Source organism: Zalophus californianus, chromosome 2 (genome assembly GCF_009762305.2).
Source record: "Zalophus californianus isolate mZalCal1 chromosome 2, mZalCal1.pri.v2, whole genome shotgun sequence".
NCBI lineage: Eukaryota > Metazoa > Chordata > Mammalia > Carnivora > Otariidae > Zalophus > Zalophus californianus.
Genome location: NC_045596.1, coordinates 80,619,984 through 80,641,214, shown reverse-complemented (window position 1 = coordinate 80,641,214; position 21,231 = coordinate 80,619,984). Strand labels below are relative to the sequence as shown.

General features: G+C 33.1%; 1 protein-coding gene across 5 annotated transcripts in view; it reads right to left on the bottom strand.

Moving 5' to 3' along the window:
* RAP1GDS1 (Rap1 GTPase-GDP dissociation stimulator 1) overlaps window positions 1-21,231 on the bottom strand; it is a 291,329-nt gene that overhangs the window by 110,309 nt on the left and 159,789 nt on the right. For all 5 annotated transcript variants that reach the window (XM_035726166.1, XM_035726167.1, XM_035726168.1 and 2 more), the window contains exon 2: window positions 19,732-19,839. In XM_035726166.1, the coding sequence (XP_035582059.1) occupies window positions 19,732-19,839 (108 nt within the window). The remainder of the gene's footprint in view (window positions 1-19,731; window positions 19,840-21,231) is intronic.

Sequence of the window (21,231 nt, the reverse complement as noted above, 5' to 3'; positions counted from 1 at the left end):
CCTTAGGCCCTCACATTACCTGGGTAAGTGCACTGTATTTTCAAAATCCAGCATGATGATTCTGCTTGTCAAACTCACACCTCTCCCCAATACTCACACACAATGTTGTAACTGTTTTCCAAGTTCTTAGCACCTTTTTGATAGTTTAAGACTTGGGAGTAGATTAGATCATTCAAAAAATTTATTTTTACTGAGTCCCTACTATGTTGGGAATAAAAGATAAATAGGTTACAAATCATATCTTCAGAAAGCTGTCTAGAAAGAGACAGGTTAATAAATTATCACAATTCAATGTGACTGATACTATAATGAGCTTATGTACAACAGATATAGTGAGAAGCAATCACAGCTCCATAAAGATCATGGAAATTTTCAATAAGAAGGTAACATTTGAGCCAACTTTTGAAGGGCAATCAAGCATATTCTAAGCAGAAAAGGAGAAAAATATATTCTACAAAAGAGGCTTATGTAAAAGCATTACCAGCTAAGGCAAGAGACCCTAAATTGTAATAGCAACATTCCATAACATTGCGTGATTTTTTGTGCCAACAGCGGAAGGCAACCAGAATTGGGAAGTGGAATAGGTAGATGGTTAGTATTATTCAGGGTTTGAAGAGGAGGCAAGTAGAAGAAGCGTACATCCATAAAATATTCCTTTATCCATTAGGATCCAGATGAAATGTCAGTCCCTACGTGACACTTTGAAAGACTCTTACAATAGGACTTGAATTCAGCTTTGTTTCCTCAGTACTTAGTAATCAGCTCTATTACATAATGTATTGTACTGTATTAAAATTTATCTAGGGGCACCTGGGTGGCTTAGTCGTTAGGTGTCTGCCTTCGGCTCAGGTCATGATCCCAGAGTCCTGGGATCAAGCCCTGCATCAGGCTCCCTGCTCAGCGGGAAGCCTGCTTCTCCCTCTCCCACTCCCCCTGCTTGTATTCCCTCTCTCGATGTGTCTCTATCAAATAAATAAATAAAATCTTAAAAAAAAATAAAATTTATCTATTACTTGTCTATCTAAACTCTCCAGGGCAAAGTACCAACCAACATATGGTGGTACCCAATTAATGCTAGTTGAAGAATTGCCATGCTCTTAAAGAGTTTGTAGCTGAATAAATGAAAAAGGCATACACAATTTATATTTATGCTAAGTTCGGAGGAATGTATAAACCAACCAGGTTACATTTATTGATGTAGTAGTAGTTGCAATTACTTCTAACAGAAAAGATGACTGAGTTTATAAGGAGCCTGCCTTCTATTTTAGGAATTCTCACATCAATAATGGAAGCTTTCTTGTAGGATTACCTATCACTAACTCATGCAGAAATTAAAATTTTTGCTTTGCATTAAGCTAATCTGGCCTTAGATTACATGGTTTCAAAAGCAAATGTATACAAAAATGTTCTTTAAGCCTCCAGAAATCATTGCAGAAAATTACCTGGCCTTTATATTATCCCTCCCACATGCACACATCAGAAAGAAAGATGATGAATCCATAACTAAGTTATTATGAGCCAAATGAAAACATTCTGTTTGCTTTTCTAGTACAATGAATAGATGTGTAATACTAAACTATGGGAAGAGAAAATTACATGCATCTAAAATGAACTCACCTCACAGAACACTGTGTGCTAAAACCTAGACTTTGAATCTATGCCTTTTTAAAAAAACCATTACTCTGCCTCTTGGAGCTTCATTTTGGGATTTATCCCAATGAATATTAAAAAATAGGTCATGGAAAACCTCAGTAATATCAATTATAGATTCTTGTGTGGAAAGTTCTAATACTAATGGCATCATTCTTCACTAGTAGTTATCCCCAAAACGCAATATTATTGCCACACAATCCATTTTGATACTTCAGTAGAATATATATTCCACTTGTGATGGTTACTTTTATGTGTCAACTTGGCTGGGCCATGGTGCCCAGGTATTTGTTCAAACATTATTCTGAATGTTTCTGTGAGGGTGTTTTTGGATGAGATTGACATTTAAATGCGTAGAGTGTGAATAAAGCAAACTGCCCTCCATAATGTGGCTAGACCTTATCCAAACAGATAAAGGCCTGAATAAAACAAGACTGGCCTCCTTAACCCTTTCTCCTCATTCCCCCACCATACACGCCCCCTGATTCCAGCAAGAGGAAATTTTGCCAACAGACCACCTTCAGATTTAAAGTATCAGCTTTTCTCTGGGTTGCCATCCTCCCAGCCCACCCTGCAGATTTTAGATTTGTCAGGCTCCATAATCAAGTGAGCCAATTTCTTAAAATAAATATCTCTCTCACCCCTGCACATGCACACACACACACACACACCCTATTGGTTCTATTTCTCTTGAGAACCTTAATATACCTCTGCCCCTAGATCATTTTATCCTCTTAAACAAATACTTCCAGGGGCGCCTAGGTGGCTCAGTTGGTTAAGCGACTGCCTTCGGCTCAGGTCATGATCCTGGAGTCCCGGGATCGAGTCCCGCATCGGGCTCCCTGCTCGGCGGGGAGTCTGCTTCTCCCTCTGACCCTCTTCCCTCTCGTGCTCTCTATCTCTCATTCTCTCTCTCTCAAATAAATAAATAAAATCTTTAAAAAAAAAATACTTCCAAATAAGAACACACACATGCCATACTGAGAGTAGGAAAAAATATTCTCAACCTTTGCTCTATTATTTTTTATCAACATATTGCTGTCTCTTTGTCATCATACAAGGGCCAACTGAGGAAATAAGAAATATGATAGTTATCTCCAAATATAAAAGATCTGTTAGGGAGGAAACAATATTGTTAGTTTATCCAGGAACTAGAAATAGGACCAATGAGTGGCAATGGCAAAGATAAAGATTAAGGATCAATATTAAAAAGTATTTTCTAGTCTTGAGGCTATCAGGAAGGAAGGAAGGAAAGAAGGAAGGAAAAGAAAAAAGGAAAGAAAAGAAAAAGAAAGGAAAAGAAAAGAAAAGAAAGATTTCCTTTATAAGACTGGGGTTCTTCATTAAGCCTGAGTAACTATTTGCTAAGGTAAAACCATGAATAAATCCTTCCTTGGCCCTGAAAATAGTTAGCCAAACAGGTCTGCGAATATCATAGTAGAAGACACTAAAGAATTGTTCCCAACCTTAAATACAGTCTTCTATGTCCTCACTGCTTTCTATTATTATTTACTATTCTCTTCCATCCTCCACTATTGTCCCCCTCCTCTGACTTCTCTCTACCTTACACCTTTCTCCCCATTCGAAATTAGAATCCCGTTTAACTGTTTTTAAGAATACAGAAATGAGGGGTGCCTGGGTGGCACAGTCGGTTAAGCATCTGACTATTGGTTTCCACTCAGGTGGTGATCTCCAGGTTGTGAGATCAAGTCCCGTGTAGGGCTCCATGCTCAGCATGGAGTTTGCTTATGATTCTCTCTCCTTCTCCTTGCCCCTCCCACTTCTGACTCTCTCTCTAAAATAAAAAAAGAAAGAAATGAAAAATATCGAAGAAGAAAGCAAATACTTTAGATAAAAGGTCTTTCTCTGTCACAATTGTACCTTTCTATATATATATATATATAAACATTTATATATATATATACATATTTTTTTTTTTTTTTTACTAAATTTTCCTCCTCTCCTTTCTTTAGATATGTAAATAAATTCTGTGGTCTTAGAAATGATAGACTGAATCTTACTTTCCTATTTGACAAACAGTTGCTTTTAATTTTCTCTTTATTTTCCTATTTACACAATAACAAGTATATACTCATATAAAAAAAAGTTAGTCTGACAAAATTCCACAAATTTTTCTTCAAAGGTCTAGCACAAAGTTCATAATTAAATTCCTCTACACAGTATGGCAGTATCTTATTTATAGATTATACCAAATAAGAGACTGGGTGAACACTCATATGGCCTTTGATTCATCCTAGACATTCTTTTCAACCCCACTGAAAAGATATTGTCCACATTAGAACCTTGTTACTTAAGTGTGATCCATAGATTAGCACATTGGCATCCACTGGGAACTTATTAAAAATGCAAACTGCTGGGCCCCACATAAAACCAATGAATCAGAATCTTTGAGGATAGAACCCAAGTATTTGTGTTTTAACAATCCTTCCAAATAATTTTTATGTACCTAAAGTTTGAGAAACATCAGTATAAAACAGTGATGTCGAATGGAAATATAATGTGAGCCACATAAATAATTTAAAGTTTTCTAGCAGCCACATTAGAAAAGGTAAAAAGAGGGGCACCTGGGTGGCTCAGTTGGTTGAGTGGCTGCCTTCAGTTCAGGTCATGATCCCAGAGTCCTGGGATAGAACTCTGCATTGGGCTTCCTGCTCAGTGGGGAGCCTATTTCTCCCTCTCCCTGCCGCTCTGCCTACCTGTGCTCTCTTTCTCTATCAAATAAATAAAATCTTTAAAAAATAAAAGGTAAAAAGAAACACGAAATTAAGTTTAATGAGCATTTTATTTATATAAAATATCATTTCAATATGTAATCAACACAAAAATTGAGTCATTTTACTTTTTTTTTTTAAGGACTGTATCTGAGGTTATAAATCATCTCAATTTCAACTAGTCCCTTTCAAGTACTCAAAAGCCACATGGGGTCAATAGCTACTTTATGGATAGCCCAGGTCTAGAATTGGGTTCTTAATAGTGCCTTTTCTGACTTCTGTTTTAACATTTGTGTTAAGGTAGACATAGCTTGACCCAAGCCGAAGGCAGATGCTTAACCATCTGAGCCACCCAGGCACCCCTAAAAAGTATTTCTTAATTTGGGATCTTTTCCATTTCTTGCCTGTGAAATCCTGGAGTTTTGCTATCAGCAGCTTTGTAGTTTGAGAAACAAAGAAATCAAAGCTAAATATTTAAAAGAATGAATATATCTGGAAATCCATGCTTTCAAAAAAAGGCACTCATCAAAGGTGTAGTTTTTTTCAGTGTTTGAATTTTTTAAACATTTTATCTGCATCAAATATTTCTTTATGAGCAGTGTATGTTTTACCTACTTAAAATGTCTAAAAGTTAGCTACATTTGTTTAATCTATACATGATTATTAAGTGCATTTAATATTGATAATTTAATGAAAAGTATTCCTTGCCCGATGGATGCATACATTTTTTAAAGAACAAGCAGAATCATATAATATGAAATGCTATATAAAGTTTCCATGTAAAAGTTTTATGTCTAATGCTATTAAAATCCCATGCTTTAATCAGGGAGTGAATCAATCAAGTTTTAAAAAGAAAAAAAAAAGTGTGGTTAATAAACCAAAAGCATCAGCATGCATACTATTAGAGTCATTCACAGCACAACACAGTATAAATTAGTTCATTCTGTTTCATATAAAATAACTACTTCTTGTCTTCTAAAACAAACAAAAACCAATTCAATTAATAAGTGAAGAACTGATATTTTTTAAAAGTTGAATTATCATATAATATTGCCTTTAGTTCATTTTATGATTATTCCCTTTTGATTTGACATAGCTATCTTTACTTTTTTTAAGGTTACTAAATAGATATACTCTCACCAGACACTGAACATACCTCTATTATAGCACTTACAAAAATTATAATTTTACATTCACTTATCAATCTCTATCACAAAATAATGAGCTTCTGAGGGCAGGGACTAAATTTCTGCCATTATTAGGAGATATCACAATGCTTGCAACATACTAAATAAAACTCAGTGCTGAATGTATGAATGAATGAGACCTGAAGATGAGGAGATGTGCAAAATATGACATGACTGTATAAAATGTTCAAAATCTAACTTTAAACTAAATAGTTAATATTTAACCAAAGCAGTATGACATATCATGGCAGTATGAACTTAACTATATTTGAATACTTTACAAATATTCCAATGGGTCCGCCTACATTCAATACGTGGACTTCTTTTACTTTAGACATGAATCACTGATGTGCAGTATCATGAATGTCACACAGTATTCTCTACTACTACTCCAACAGCCCTGTATAACTACAGAGAAAAAAAATTGTTTGTTCTACCTAAATGTGCTAACTTTCTTAAATCTCAAAGAGTTATACAATGCATTGTTTGTTTTTTAAGTGGTAGTGAAACAGCCCAAATTTCCAAGTGAATGTATCTGTCAATAGAAGGCTCTGAATACTATTAGCTTCTATTAAAAACTTAGAGAATAAAGATTTGCTGTATTATATAGCTCATTATATGACTATTACACTAGAAAATTATATCTAAACTCTACCTTACTAAAAACACAAAATATTCATATTCATATTTCCTTAGTTGTTAGTGATCTGTTATAAGAGAGTAAAATGACTGTTAAAAATATGACATATAATTTTGGCCTTCATCAAGAGCTAGTTGTACAGCAAACAAAATAATGTAGTATCTTTTATTCAAATAAAAGATACATTCCTGACTTACCATGCATTTCTCCAACTAGAATCACTCCTTTTTAATGTGCTTCTAAAAAGTTTTTTTTTTTTTAAGAAAATTTCTTTTTTTTTTTATAGATTTCACTTATTCATTCGAGACACAGAGATAGAGAGAGAGAGAGCACGAGCTCTCAAATTAAGATTTCTTAATTTGGGATCTTTTCCATTTCTTGGCTATTCTTCCCTTACCTTGACTACTTCAAACAAAGAATTAATCTTTTACTCTCTATTTTGTTTTTAATGTTATGACTATTTTTTCCAATTTAACAATTTTGCAGTTGGTCATTAATATTCACATACATTCATAACTCAAAAAATGAAAACTGCAGTAAATAATAAATGAGTCACAATGAAAAATGAAATAACTTTGCTTTTATTTATTAACTTGGTATAAAACATATTCCCATGGTGTGATTCTCTTCCAGTTTTAACAAAATGGATAAACTACAGTTTTATGTGAAGTAAGATTTATACAAAATCAAACTTCAAAAAGAATTTTCTTCAACTGCCTACTTTTCTGGCTGGTGTTTCTTCTCCTAAGGCCAAATGTTAGAAACTTTTAGAAACAATCTTTAAGGCTAAGTATTTAAAACACTTTTTTCAATTTATAAAAGAATTTATATGCCTATTTCATTATTCCATTAAATCTTAAAATACCAAAATTCACATGACATTAAAAACTCACTAAGAGGAATCCATGTAAAAGTACATTAAAGAAAAATCACAAGTAATAAAGTTCACACTTTCAGGGTTGAGTAATCTAAACATAAAAAATGAATAGCTAAATTTATAGCTATGGACATAATTCAAAGGCTGATATGATATAACCTTGCAATTGTAAACAGTTTTCCTGTACTAAAAGTAATGCTTTGATATATTACATCAGATCAATTTCAATAGATTCAGAAAAAAGCATCTGAAAAAGTACAATATCCATTCATGATAAAAACACTCAACAGGGTAGGTCTAGAGGGAACACACCTCAACATAATAAAGGCCATATATGAAAAACCCACAGCTAACATCATATTCAACAGGGAAAAATTGAGAGCTTTCCCCCTAAGGTCAGGAACAAGACAAGAATGTCCACTCTCACCACTTTTATTCAACACAGCACTGGAAGTCCTAGCCACAGCAATCAGAAAACATAAAGAAATAAAAGGCATCCAAATTGGTAAGGAAGAAGTAAAACTTAAACTATTTTCAGATAACATGATACTATATATAGAAAACCTAAAAGACTCCACACCAAAAAACTACTAGAATAAAAAAATTCAGTAAAGTTTTAGGATACAGAATCAATGTACAGAAATGTTGTATTACTATACACTAAAAATGAAGCAGAAGAAAGTAAAATTAAGAAAATAATCCCATTTACAATTACACCCAAAACAGTAAAATATCCATTACTAAACTTAAGAGGTGAAAGATCTGTACTCAAAACTAGAAAACACTGATGAAAGAAATTCAAGACAATGCAAAGAAATGGAAAAACATTCTATGCTCATGGACTGGAAAAACTAATATTGTTAAAATGTCTATACTACCCAAACCAATCTACAGATTTAATGTAATCCCTATCAAAATACCAAAAGTATTTTTCACAGAACTAGAACAAACAACCTTTAAATCTGTATGGAACCACAAAAGACCCCGAATAGCCAAAGCAATTAATCTTTGACAAAAGAGGCAAGACTATCCAATGGGAAAGAGTCTCTTCAACAAATCGAGTTGGGAAAACTGAACATCTACATGCAAAAGAATGAAACTGGACCACTTTCTCACACCATACACAAAAATAAACTCAAAATTGATTAAAGACCTAAATGTGTGACCTGAAACCATAAGAATCCTAGAAGACAGCATTATGCATTTCTCTGACATCATCCATAGAATATTTTTCTACATACGTCTCCTGAGGCAAGGGAAACAAAAGCAAAAATAAACCATTGGGACTACATCAAAATAAGAACTTCTGCATAGCAAGGAAAACAACCAACAAAACTAAGAGACAAACTAATGAATGGGAGAAGATATTTGCAAATGACATAGCTAATAAAGGGTTAGTATCCAAAATATATAAAGAACTTAAACAACTTAATACCAGAAAACAACAAAAACCAAATAATTCAATTAAAAAATGAACAGAAGACATGAACAGACATTTTTCCAAAGAAGATGTACAGATGGTCAACAGACACATGCAAGGATGCACAACATCATTCATCATCAGGGAAATGCAAATTAAAACCACAATGAGATATCACCACACACCTAAAATCAAAAAACTCAAGAAACAACATGCTGCAAGGATGTGGAGAAAAAGGAACCCTCGTGCACTGTTGGTGGGAACGCAAACTGGTGCAGCCACTGTGGAAAACAATATGGAGGTTCCTCAAAAAGTTAAAAATAGAACTATTCTAGAATCCAGTAATTGCACTACTAGGTATTTATCCCCAAAATACAAAAACACTAATTCAAAGGGATACATGCACCCCCCCTATATTTATTGTAGCATTATTTACAATAGCCAAATTAAGGAAACAGCCCAAATGTCCATCGAAAAATGAATGGATAAAGAAGATGTGGTATACGTACACATACATACACACACACACACACTATGGAATATTATTCATCCATAAAAAGGAATGAAATCTAGCCATTTGCAACAACATGGATGGAGCTAGTGTATAATGCTAAAGCTAAATAAGTCAATCAGAGAAAGACAAATACCGTATGATTTCACTTGTATGTGAAATTTAAAAAACAAAACAAATGAGCAAAGAAAAAAAGAGAGAGAAAGAGAAATAGACTCAACTACAGAAAACAAACTGATGGTTACCAAAGGGAAGGTGGGTGAAACAGGATGATGGGGATTAAAGAGCACACTTATCATGATGAGCACTAAGTCATGTGCAGATTTTTGAGTTGCAATATTGTACACCTGAAACTAATATAATACTGTATGTTAACTGGAATTAAAATTAAAAACTTAATAAAAAAATTGTATGACACCCCTAAAAAAAGTAATGCTTTACGGTCTGTAGTTCTGAAAACTTGGGGGGCTATATAGTACTAAATTGATAAATGTTTATCAGACCATTTAATAATCACTTATTCTAAAATACATAATTCATCTTGTTAATTTTAATTATTCTTTAGGTACTAATTCTTATTAGGTAAGTATTTGTCCCTGAATATACAAAGGAAGATACAAATTATACTGAACCTCATAGTTTACTAAATGGCCTTCATTCTGAGATTGTAAAACTATGTTACACTTCTCATTCTTTTTTTTTAAGATAATTTATTTTTTTTCTTATTATGTTATGTTAATCACCATACATTACATCATTAGTTTTTGATGTAGTGTTCCATGATTCATTGTTTGTGTATAACACCCAGTGCTCTATTAAGTATACGCCCTCTTTAATACCCATCACCAGGCTAACCCATCCCCCCACCCCGCTCCCCTCTAGAACCTTCAGTTTGTTTCTCAGAGTCCATAGTCTCTCATGGTTCGTCAAGAAAAACTTCCTCTAGGGGCATCTGGGTAGCTCAGTTGTTCAGCATCTGCCTTTGCCTCAGGTCATGATCCCAGGACCCTGGGATCCAGCCGCGCATCAGGCTCCCTGCTCAGAGGGAAGCCTGCTTCTCCCTCTCCCACTCCCACTCCCCCTGTTTGTGTTTCCTTTCTTGTTGTGTTTCTGTCAAATAAATAAATAAAATCTTAAAAAAAAAGATAAAAGAAAAACTTCCTCAAGTAATAATGCTCCCAACGAATAATTTTATTATAAATAAACTTTAAAGTAATTGATACTTACTATTTTTAATATTAATTGATTAGGCTAAAAGTTTGTTTTAAAGGTAACCACTCTTGATTTTCAAAAAAAATCATTCTTGAATTAAGACTATTTTCTTAACAAGAAAAAAACCTTTTACATTAAGTCAAGAGGTGTTATACTGAATGATGAAGCATTAGAAGGACCACCATTATTAGCAGAAATTAAAGTAAGATATCATTCACATCATTGTTATTTACTATTTTGCTGGAAGTTCAAGCCAACACAGTAAGTCAGCTATAATTACAAGGGAAAGAGGAAGCAAAAATGTCACTTTGCAGATGTTCTGATTGCAAAACCCAAAAGAACTAGTTAAAGTTTTATTTTAACTAAGTGGATTCAGAAGGTAGCTGAACACAAATAAAAATATAAAAATCAACACAGATTTCAAATTGATCTCTAATAATAACCACTTAGAAGTTATAATGGGAAAAACTCCATTTGCAACAACCAAAAAATGTAAAATATGTAGGAGTTTTAAAATGAGATATGTATGGAAAGCATGAACCAAACTACATCTCACTGAGACACAAAAGGACTTAAATAAGATATAATCTGTGTTCTTAGATTTACAGAAAAAATGCTGAGAAGTTTTCAATTCTTTCCAAATTAATTTATAGCTTATCTTAATTCCCACAGGAATTTTAAGGAATGTGACAATGCATTTCCACAATTTCTGTGATATACTAAACCCACGAAAATAAAACTGTTTAACAGATTTTTAAAGAGAAATTTCCTCCATAAAGCTAATAAAATTAAAATAGCATGGTTAGAACACAATAGACAAATAGATTAATGGAATAGAATACAACTCCAAAGCTGGCCCAGTTACATTAAATTAAGCAATTATTATATGTTAAAAGGAGCATTATCAACCAATAGGGAGTAGATTAAACAATACATGGTGTTGAGAAAATTGTTTAGAAAAAAATAAAATTAGATCACCTTACACTATATATCAAATAAACTATTAAACATAAGTAAATCAATTAATTAGAAGAAGAATATGTATATTTTATAAAGAAGTTTCCATTAGGAAAAATGATTCATTGAATTTTCACTATTTCACAAAATATCTCATTTATAGATTTCAGAGTCTGCATAATTGTGAAACTCTAATCTTTGTTTTACAGTGCCAAATGGGTACTCCAGAAATCTGAATTACAAGAGATAAAAACGAAAGCATTTAAACCATGTAAGGTAGCTTTCTAGAGGAAACATAACCATCATGGACTATCAAATTCTACAGAGGTAAAAAAAACACTATGATATTGACCACACCTTTAATGTCAGGTTCAAACATCTATAATCACAGTGAAGACACTGTTACAGATTAATCAATACAGATTAATACAGATTAATCAATCTATTACTATAAGCTATTTTCCTTTAAATATCAAACTATACCTTTCTGTTGAGAATATATAATTTTTAATCAGATACCAGTATTAATTCATTTCTAAATCACTGTATCAATCAAAACTCCAATTTATATGCCACATATTCTTTAACACATTCAAAACATACTGGGATAGTGTTTAATTGATTAGAGAAGCCAGTTACACAAAACAAACAAGCAAAGGGGAAAAAAGAGGGGGAAGGCAAACCAAGAAACAGACTCTCAACTATAGAGAATAGGGGCACCTGGGAGGCTCAGTCATTAAGCGTCTGCCTTTGGCTCAGGTCATGATCCCAGGGTCCTGGGATGGAGCCCCACATCAGGCTCCCCGCTCGGAGGGAAGCCTGCTTCTCCCTCTTCCACTCCCCCTGTTTGTGTTCCTGCTCTCGCTATGTCTCTCTCTCTGTCAAATGAATAAATAAAATCTTAAAAAAAAAAAAAAACTACAGAGAATAAACTGATGTTACCAGAGGGGAGGTGGGAGGAAGAATGTGTGTTATATAGGTGATAAGGATTAAGGAGAAAACTTGTGATGAGTACCTGAGTGTTGTATGAAGTGCTGAATCTCTCTCGTACACCTGAAACTAATATTATACTGTATGTTAACTAATTAGAATTTAAATAGAAACTTTAAGAAAGAAAAAGAAGCCTGTTACATCAATCAAGTATATGGCCACAGAAAATCCACACTAGCTGTCCAGAGTTACATACAACCCTATCCTGTTGAAAAAGAATGTCAAGAAAACACAGCAGCACAACCCCCAACACTTCTCTCTCAACAATAACTTAAAAGTGTAGTCCTTAGTGATAGTAAGTCAGCACTGGTACTATAAATATTGAGGACAGATCTTCTTAAGTATATTTTTGGCACAGAGCATCATTTCAAATCACATTTCTCTTACATATTTTACTCTCTCTTAGGAACATGAGAAGTTTTTCAAATTTAGCAAACTTAAGAAGCAAAATGGTAACATTTATAGCTAATGTTAGAAAACCAGATCCTCTGCCAATGTTTTAATCACAAAGTACAAATACCAATGGAAGCTTATCTCCTTCTGGAGATTGCACATAACAAGAGCTTTTTTGCTCCTTCTGAAGTATAGCTTAAAAGCACATCAGAGGGCAAACTGCAACCAGTATCACAGTTACATCTTGCTTCTGCTATTAATCTCATGGCCTGTGACAGATTTCAAGATGGTCCTTCTCATTCTTCCAATCAGATTCAAGCCCTTCCATGATCCCTTTCTACAACTCCTGAATACCAATATATTTGGATATACACTGTCCTCTTTCTGCATTTGACTAAATGCACAGAACATATCTTGGGACCTATATGCTTTCTCTTCCTTAGAATCTAACCCTTGAACAATGAACTTAAGTTCACTATTTTATTTTTTTTTATTTTTTTTTTTTTTTTTAAAGATTTTATTTATTTCTTTGAGAGAGAGAGAGAATGAGAGATAGAAAGCATGAGAGGGAAGAGGGTCAGAGGGAGAAGCAGACTCCCTGCTGAGCAGGAAGCCCGATGCGGGACTCGATCCCGGGACTCCAGGATCATGACCTGAGCCGAAGGCAGTCGCTTAACCAACTGAGCCACCCAGGCACCCTAAGTTCACTATTTTAAATGTCTTCTTTTAAATGTCCTTTCCTACACTGAATTACCCAATTGGATTTTATTGATGACATGCATTTTCCATCATATCATACTGGGTGGCCCAACTCTTAAACCTACTTCAATCAGCCACCACCCACAATTCAAGAAATAATGGCCTATAAAGCTGTAATAGAAATCAAGTATTTGTAAATATCTTATAAATTTTTAAAAATGAGATACAATATGTAATCAATATTTTTCAAAACTGTTAATGAGATCGTTTATGTATTTTTTTGGTACTAAGTCCCTGAAATCTACAATGTGCCTAAATTCAGACTAGCCTCACTTCAAATGTTCAACAGCCATGTCAGATCATGAATACTGGACAGCATGAGTTTAGAAGATTCCTGTGGAAGACATAGACTAAATCTATGAGTATAGTGTTCCCTGGGTTTTTCCATGTTTAATGTTTTTTTTATAGCTTTGATACTAAGCAGGCTGGCTCAATATAAAATTCCTATTTCTTGTTTTTTTTAAAAATACTGTTCCATTATTGAATTGCTTTGTATACTGCCGTTGAGAAGTCTGATGCCAATCTGATTTTCTTTCCTTTTTAAAATAACTTCATCTTTTTGAATGGAGGCCTTAAGGATTTTTCCTTTGTACTTATTTTTACTTTTTTTTTTTATTGTCACCAAGTGATGAATTTATTTGTGAAAGAAAAAGTTGTTCTTTTGTTTTTCACTTAGACACAAATAATGCATAAGTAAGAGTTTTACTAGACTAAGTCTCTGAGTTGCCCATTACAGGTCAATTTTTGCAAGTACATGGCTGCCTCTCTCACATCATGTAAGATTCTGGTCTTTCTTTTCTTCAGAAAAGTTCTTAGTTTTATTTTTTTTATTTTTTATTTTTTTTAAAGATTTTATTTATTTATTCATGAGAGAGAGAGAGAGAGAGAGAGAGGCAGAGGGAGAAGCAGGCTCCCAAGGAGCAGGGAGCCCGATGCGGGACTCGATCCCAGGACTCTGGGATCATGACCTGAGCCGAAGGCAGACGCTTAACCATCTGAGCCACCCAGGCGCCCGAGAAAAGTTCTTAGTTTTAAATATTAGCTCTGTTTCATTGTTTTGTTTTTCTCCTTTAGGGCTCCAATTGTGTGTATATTGGATCTTTTCCCTATCTTAAACATCAATCATTTTCTCTCTGATCCTTTATTTTGTCTTCATTCTTTTGCCTGTTTTCCTCAATGCTCCATAATAAATTTTCAATAAACTCTATTCTTTCCTGTTGTCTTATAATCTAGTTTTAATTTCTAAAATGATTTTCTTCAACTTCTTCTAGTCAACTCTTCTTTCACATCACCCTGGTATTTATCCACTTCTGTTTCAAGTATCTAAAACTCTTCCTTGAGGATTTTTTTCTTTTCATATATGCAAAGGCTTAAAAGATATTTAATTTAGGTTCTGGTGTTCTGTTACTGATAACTGCTTTATGGTTGGTTTAGGAAGAAAACTTTTAATAGCTAAAACGTTGGTTCTTATTTTTTGCTTTATTCATTGTAGCAATTTGTATGTTTATCATCTGCAATCTAAGACCATACCTTAGTATTTTCCAGGCTAGGACTTTTTCTTCTTAAGGCAGTTTTATTAACTATGTTCCCTTGGGCTCCTAGTTCAACCAATTTTCCTCTCATCTTTTCCATGTATTTTCTGCAGTCTCAATGAATTCTATCACGGGCTCTGACGCTAAGTAGGCTAAATTTTGATATTTATTTCTCTCCCTAATAATCTGAAGGTCTTAGAGTCTGTCTTCTAGTTATGCTTAAAGCACAGGTTATATTAATTGGTTTTACTTTATCTCTTTGATGATCTGTATAAGTTTTTAGAGAATGTGTGGAAAAACTGAGATTTAGGTAGCTGCCATTATTCAATGGCAATCCAGGATTCTCAATTACTCAAGTATTGTCAATGGCTTTTTAGTTGACCATTTTCTCTACTTTAGTCTCCTCTATTCTACAAATGCTATCTTTACTTAGTAAAAACTGAACTTTTGATAATTTATGGTTAGAACCACTAATAAGCTCTCATGGACAATGGACACAATAACTAAAAGAGTCACATGATGCAAAAATACGTAAAGGAGGTAAAAACATAATGAATTCAGCTTGCAAAAGAAATATATCACTTCTGTGGTGCATTTGATAATTTAGGGTAAAAAGTAAAATCAAGATATTACCATGAAAGAAATAATTTTTTGTTTCTGCTAAAACAGCAGTAATCTTTCATGTCCAGTGATTTCAGATTTAATATGGCTACTGAAAAACAGTTGATAGGGGCACCTGGGTGGCTCAGTCATTGAGCATCTGCCTTTGGCTCAGGTCATGGTCCCAGGGTCCTGGGATCAAGCCCTGCGTCGGGCTCTCTGCTCAGCGGGGAGCCTGCTTCTCCCTCTCCCACTCCCCCTGCTTGTGTTCCCTCTTTCGCTGTGTGTCTCGCTGTGTCAAATAAATAAATAAAATCTTAAAAAGAAAAGAAAAACAGTTGATAACAAGTTTCAAAGTCCCTTACTTAAATAATGTGGGTATTCAAAAGTAAGTCAATTCAGAAATACTGAAGGCACAAAACAGACTAAAAGCAAATGACAACAGTAAGTTCTGTTAGAGAAGATTCACAGAGTAATCTACATTAGCATCTTATATACATAATCTGGTGTGTTTAGGATTATAGCTTCAGAAGGGAGCCAAAAATCAATATAATGAATTAAAAAAAGAACAAAGGCTAAGAAAGAACATAAGAATTGTTATTAGGTTAGGGGCGTGGACTAGATACTAAATACTTTTTTCTTTAAAGTAAACTGAGTTGGTCTACAGAAAATAAACAATTCTGTGCCTCTTGTAGGAAACAGGAATTGTCATTAAGCTATTAATTAAAAAAAGTTAGAGCACAAAGGTACATGAGGCAATGAGACAGAGGAAAACAGCCTAATCCTTTAGGACAAGAATTTAAAGCTGTGTTGGTGATCATGCTGGCATTGTTTTGTGGTTCCCTCAGCAACAGAACATGGTCCCCATCCTCTTATAATGGAATAGAATTTTTTATTATGAATGGACTGTTAATTTTTCTTGTCTTTGGGCCTTTGATTTATGCTAGTAGTTTGCCTTACAAGGGGATTTACATGTCATATTCTCTAACGACAATTCCTGTCCTAATGTTTAGGGATAAAAACACGGCCTATTGTTTTAAATTTTCAAATAAGCATGGAACAGAGTAGCCATACTACAATAAGCATTTACAGAGAATCTTCTATTCTCTGAATCAAAAGAGGTAAGAGTGAACAGAATCTGATTTCTTAGAGGGTAGCTTTCAAATATTTACTAAAAACATTTTAAAACTGAGATCTAAAGTATTTATATGAATGAATGAATGCTTCTATTATTTAGATCAGAGATTTACACAAAATGCTTAAGTAAAATGTTTTCCATAAAACCCAATTAAGTATTAAAATTATCTAACACTTGTCTCTTAAGATTCTGACATATATACTATATTTAATGTTACCCCAAAAAAATTTAAGAAAGAAAACCATTCTGAAGTCATACATCAATTTCAGATTATGGTAATTTTTGATGTGTAATTCAAATATACTAAATTTCCACAGGGTAAAAATTTTAAAAAGCATAATTTCTTTCCTTTCAGATTTGTCCTTTCCAATGACAGGTTAGTAGATTGTAAAATAAAATTTTAAGTTTAGATTTCTATTACACACATTACCATCTTATATTTGTACAGAATGGAGAAATCATTGTTTCTTGATCAGGTGCAATTCTGGTACAAGCAGTGATATTTTTAGCTAAAACAGCCAAAACTAAGGAAGAATTATGACACTAGAAGGTCTCTGCAAAAAAAAAGCCAGTACAGATTCACTTAAGTTAAATGTTTTATAATTTTACCTTTAAGAGGGTAAAAGTAGCAATGGATCAATCACTTCGAGGAAGAACAACTGTAGAAAATAAATATCTTACTAGTATTTTTTTTTTTACTTTTCCTTGTTTAAAAGCCATGTGCTATTTTTAAAAAATACATCAATAAAATACCTATAAAATCTGTCTGTAATTCAAGAAAAAAAGGTATATTTATCATTCTCATCTTTAATAATATAATTTGAGACTATTTTAAAGAAAAAGCAAAAATTTAAGACACAATATTAAAACCTATCTTTTGGAAAGATTTTCACATCCTATAAACTCAGGAAAAAGCCACACTTTACTCAGAATGTAATTTTTTATAGACTAAGAGTTCAAATCCAAACCCTAGACTCTGCCAGAGCAAGGCAAGTAACCTTATAGTGTCTGTTTTTTTTTCCTTTACACGGTGATGATAACACCTCTTCATGGGACTAAAGGAAAGTTTAGATTAGATAACAGATATATCCCCAAGTCCTGTGTTGAGTACATAATAAGCACTCAATCAATGACAGATAATCATTCTTAAGTTAAACACTGAACATCTATCTGCATGAACTTCCTCTTCCTGTGTCAAATTCTTTTGTGTCAATAGTCTTAGATATGAGGACACTTGAATTTTGTTACAGATTCTTAAAAAGACATATTCCTTTTGCTCCCTTCTTGGGGAGTCAATAGTTAAATTGGTAGAGTTTGTTGTTTTTATTGACACCTTGTGGCTATTTGGCCTTAACACTTTATAATATACATTTCAAGGCTATTTTCAATAAATAGGTTCAATGAGTAAGTCTGCAATGGATCTGAAATTTAATCCAACAATTATATACTTCTCAGTATTTCTTAAATCTATTCTTTAAAAAGTTATAAACTTTGGCTTCCTTTTTTCATTTATTTTCTTCAACTTCAGTTCTCTATCAGTCTTTCCAAGAAAGGGTTGAGCAACCCTCTACATATAACCAAGAACACTGCCTTCAGATCGTTCAGTTTCTGAACAAATGGTCCATTTAGAAAATTCTTTTTTCTAAGATAGAGAAAAAAACCAGGCCATTAAAAACAAAAGAAGAGTATAATAAAACAACTCTTCCAAAAAAATGAACTTGAGATATTCAATTTACTTAGACTAATTACATGAATATGTAAATCTGTCTATACAGGCATATAAAACTCAGGTCATCACATGGTTCTTTCTAGTCTTCTAGACCCATGCTATACAAAAGAACTTTCTGTGATCATGGAAATGGCTTAATATCTGTGATCCTCAAGAAGGTAGTTACTAGCCAAATATGGCTATTGAAAAGTAAGACTAGGGAACTCACATTTAAATTAAATTAAATTATTAAATTTAAATAGTCACACACATCTACTACAATGGACAGTACAGCCTTAGACACTCTCCTTTTCTGTTCCTTCTCTTTACCATGGTGAACCTTATTCCGATGCTCTTATTGAAGTCCTTGTTTCAAAACGCTTCTCTAAGACTGAATAGCTTGACAGAGTTACAATCTCAAAAGCAAAGAGAATTACTGAAAAAGAATTTTCCAAGCTAGTTTTAAAATGTGCTTTTTGATGAAGAGTACCACATTCAATTATTTTATATTTTCTAAGCACAGTTCACTAAGAAATGAAAAATAAAATAAGAAATAACACACACATCTGAGTGCTTGAAATTAAAACTCTAACAATATATACTTTCTCCTAAATTCTTTATCTGCTACATAATTAATCCCAGAATAAGATAATGGTATAATTAAAAACAAGTACAGCACAAACCATAGCACAACAAAGCAGAACCAAGGGAACAGATAAAAATCATTCTGTACCCGTCTATTCTGTGATAATACAAAAATTAATGGAAATATGATGGATCAAATGCAACAATACAAGTGTGTTAGCCAATGAAGAGTTGTATAATTTTTTTTGAGTTGTGTAATTTTTATCACGAGTATTATTTACCACAGCATCAAAGATCAAGTCTTACCTCAGTTTTAAGGGATTTCTGAATGACTGCTTATGGCTCTTTCCAATTAAATCTAAGCATAAGCATTATTTATTTTCATAAACATCAATTTAAAGTAAAATTATTAAAAAGGTGACCATAAGATCTCAGAAAAAAATTTGCGGTGTTTTAAGCTCCCCTCTGTTTCTCCTCCCCAGTCTCCCCACTATACACAAACGCAGTCTTTTTCAAAGAACAAATGTAGGTGTTAAGAAGGAAAACAACTATGGTGCTTATCTGTTAGGAATGAAAGAATGGCCTCTCTCTGGGGGCTGGAATTAATGTCATCACCACCAATCAATTCCTCCTTTCTTCTGCCTATCAACTTGGCTTTCAGTACCTCCCGAGTGGGGAGGTGGGGTGGGAGGGTGGAGCATGTAAAACAACCTCAGTATTCTGGGATAGGATTCAAAAGAATTCAAGTTATGGGAATGCAAATTATGTGCTAAACTACATACCAATTTCTGAATGACTGCTGATTTTTTTGTTTGGCACTTGAAACATAATGAAACTTACTATTCTGAGCCAACGCTTGAAGCAGACAATCCAAGCATCCTTCTAAACTATCCTCAGTTCTGTCAACAGCTGTTATCTTCAACTTCTTCAAGGTATCACTGAGATTATCTGTTTATAGAAAGAAGAGAAATCAGAACTCTAACATATGATAATCACGTTTCATGGCGGTTAACACTAACAGGCATTATTGTGAATTAACTTCCACATACATTACAAAATGGCAATGGCCTGTACCATTACAAATTTTTTAAATAAAATGTATCCATTTAACATTCTGTATACGTGAGATACCAGGAATATTCAGGAACAATACAGATTGTCACAGAACATCTTTTTCAGGATTCCTATACCATATTTAGCTTGTTCAGGAAACCAGCCATGATTAATTTAAAAAAAAAACCCTAAATGTCCCCAAAAAATTACATTGCTTTGAAAATAATATTTTGTTTCATTTTTGGCTTCCTCTGCTGCATTTTAAAGACATAAAATGAAAATGAAGGTTTAGAAAAGTTTCAAAATAATACGACTTAAAATAATACAAAGCTGATGATTATAAAACCTACTTCAACACTGCCATTTGAAAAACACTTCAAATCAAAATACTGCTATAAGCCAAAACATGTACATTTTGGATTATAAAAGCCGTGCTCTCGTCCTAAATTATATATGGATTCCCCTATTCCACAGATTGTCAAAATTTCTTTACATATTAAAAATTCAGGGCTTTTATTTACACCAATTATTTCTATTGACATTTAAAAACTAAAAATTGAAACAGACTTTTTAAGATTCATTTTGGTAATTCACTTGACTCTAACAGTTATAAAATTATTTGTTAACAGTAATATTTAAAAAAATATATTCCAAAAACAAAAAACTCATTAAAAATAGTATTTTTCTACATTTTTACAAATCTCCATAATGTCTGCCTTAATAGAAAATAACTAGATTTTCCTATTTGCTTCTGTATTCAATCTTCTATAATTTGTTGTTTGGGTTAAGTAGATGAAGAAAATCCAGACTCACACACATAGTTGAAAAACAGGAGAGTATTTTAATAGCCTTTTCGGCTAACTGTGGATATTTTTTGACACCATACCAAAACTTGACAAGTGGTAGTTTTTTAAAGGTTGGTTGCCATAAGAAATCTGAAACAATATTAATAAATGCTTCCAACTCTCACATTCATATCCACTGATCTCTTACACTTTGAATCTTTCATGATGTAAGATACTTATCATCAATGCACTGATCATTAAAAAAAATTGTCATGGATTTATGCATATCTTCCAAATATTGACATATTTCATTGTACTATTTCAAAATATAACATTTGTTAGTATCATCACTAATCTTATTAAAAGGCTCTGGTAAGTACTGGGGAAATATCAAGCTGAAGGCATACAAGTTTCCCAAAATTCTAATTTTTTCTTACAAACTTCAATTTTATTACCAGCAATAAATATTGTCAGTTGTTTTCCTTAAATGATAAATTAACTT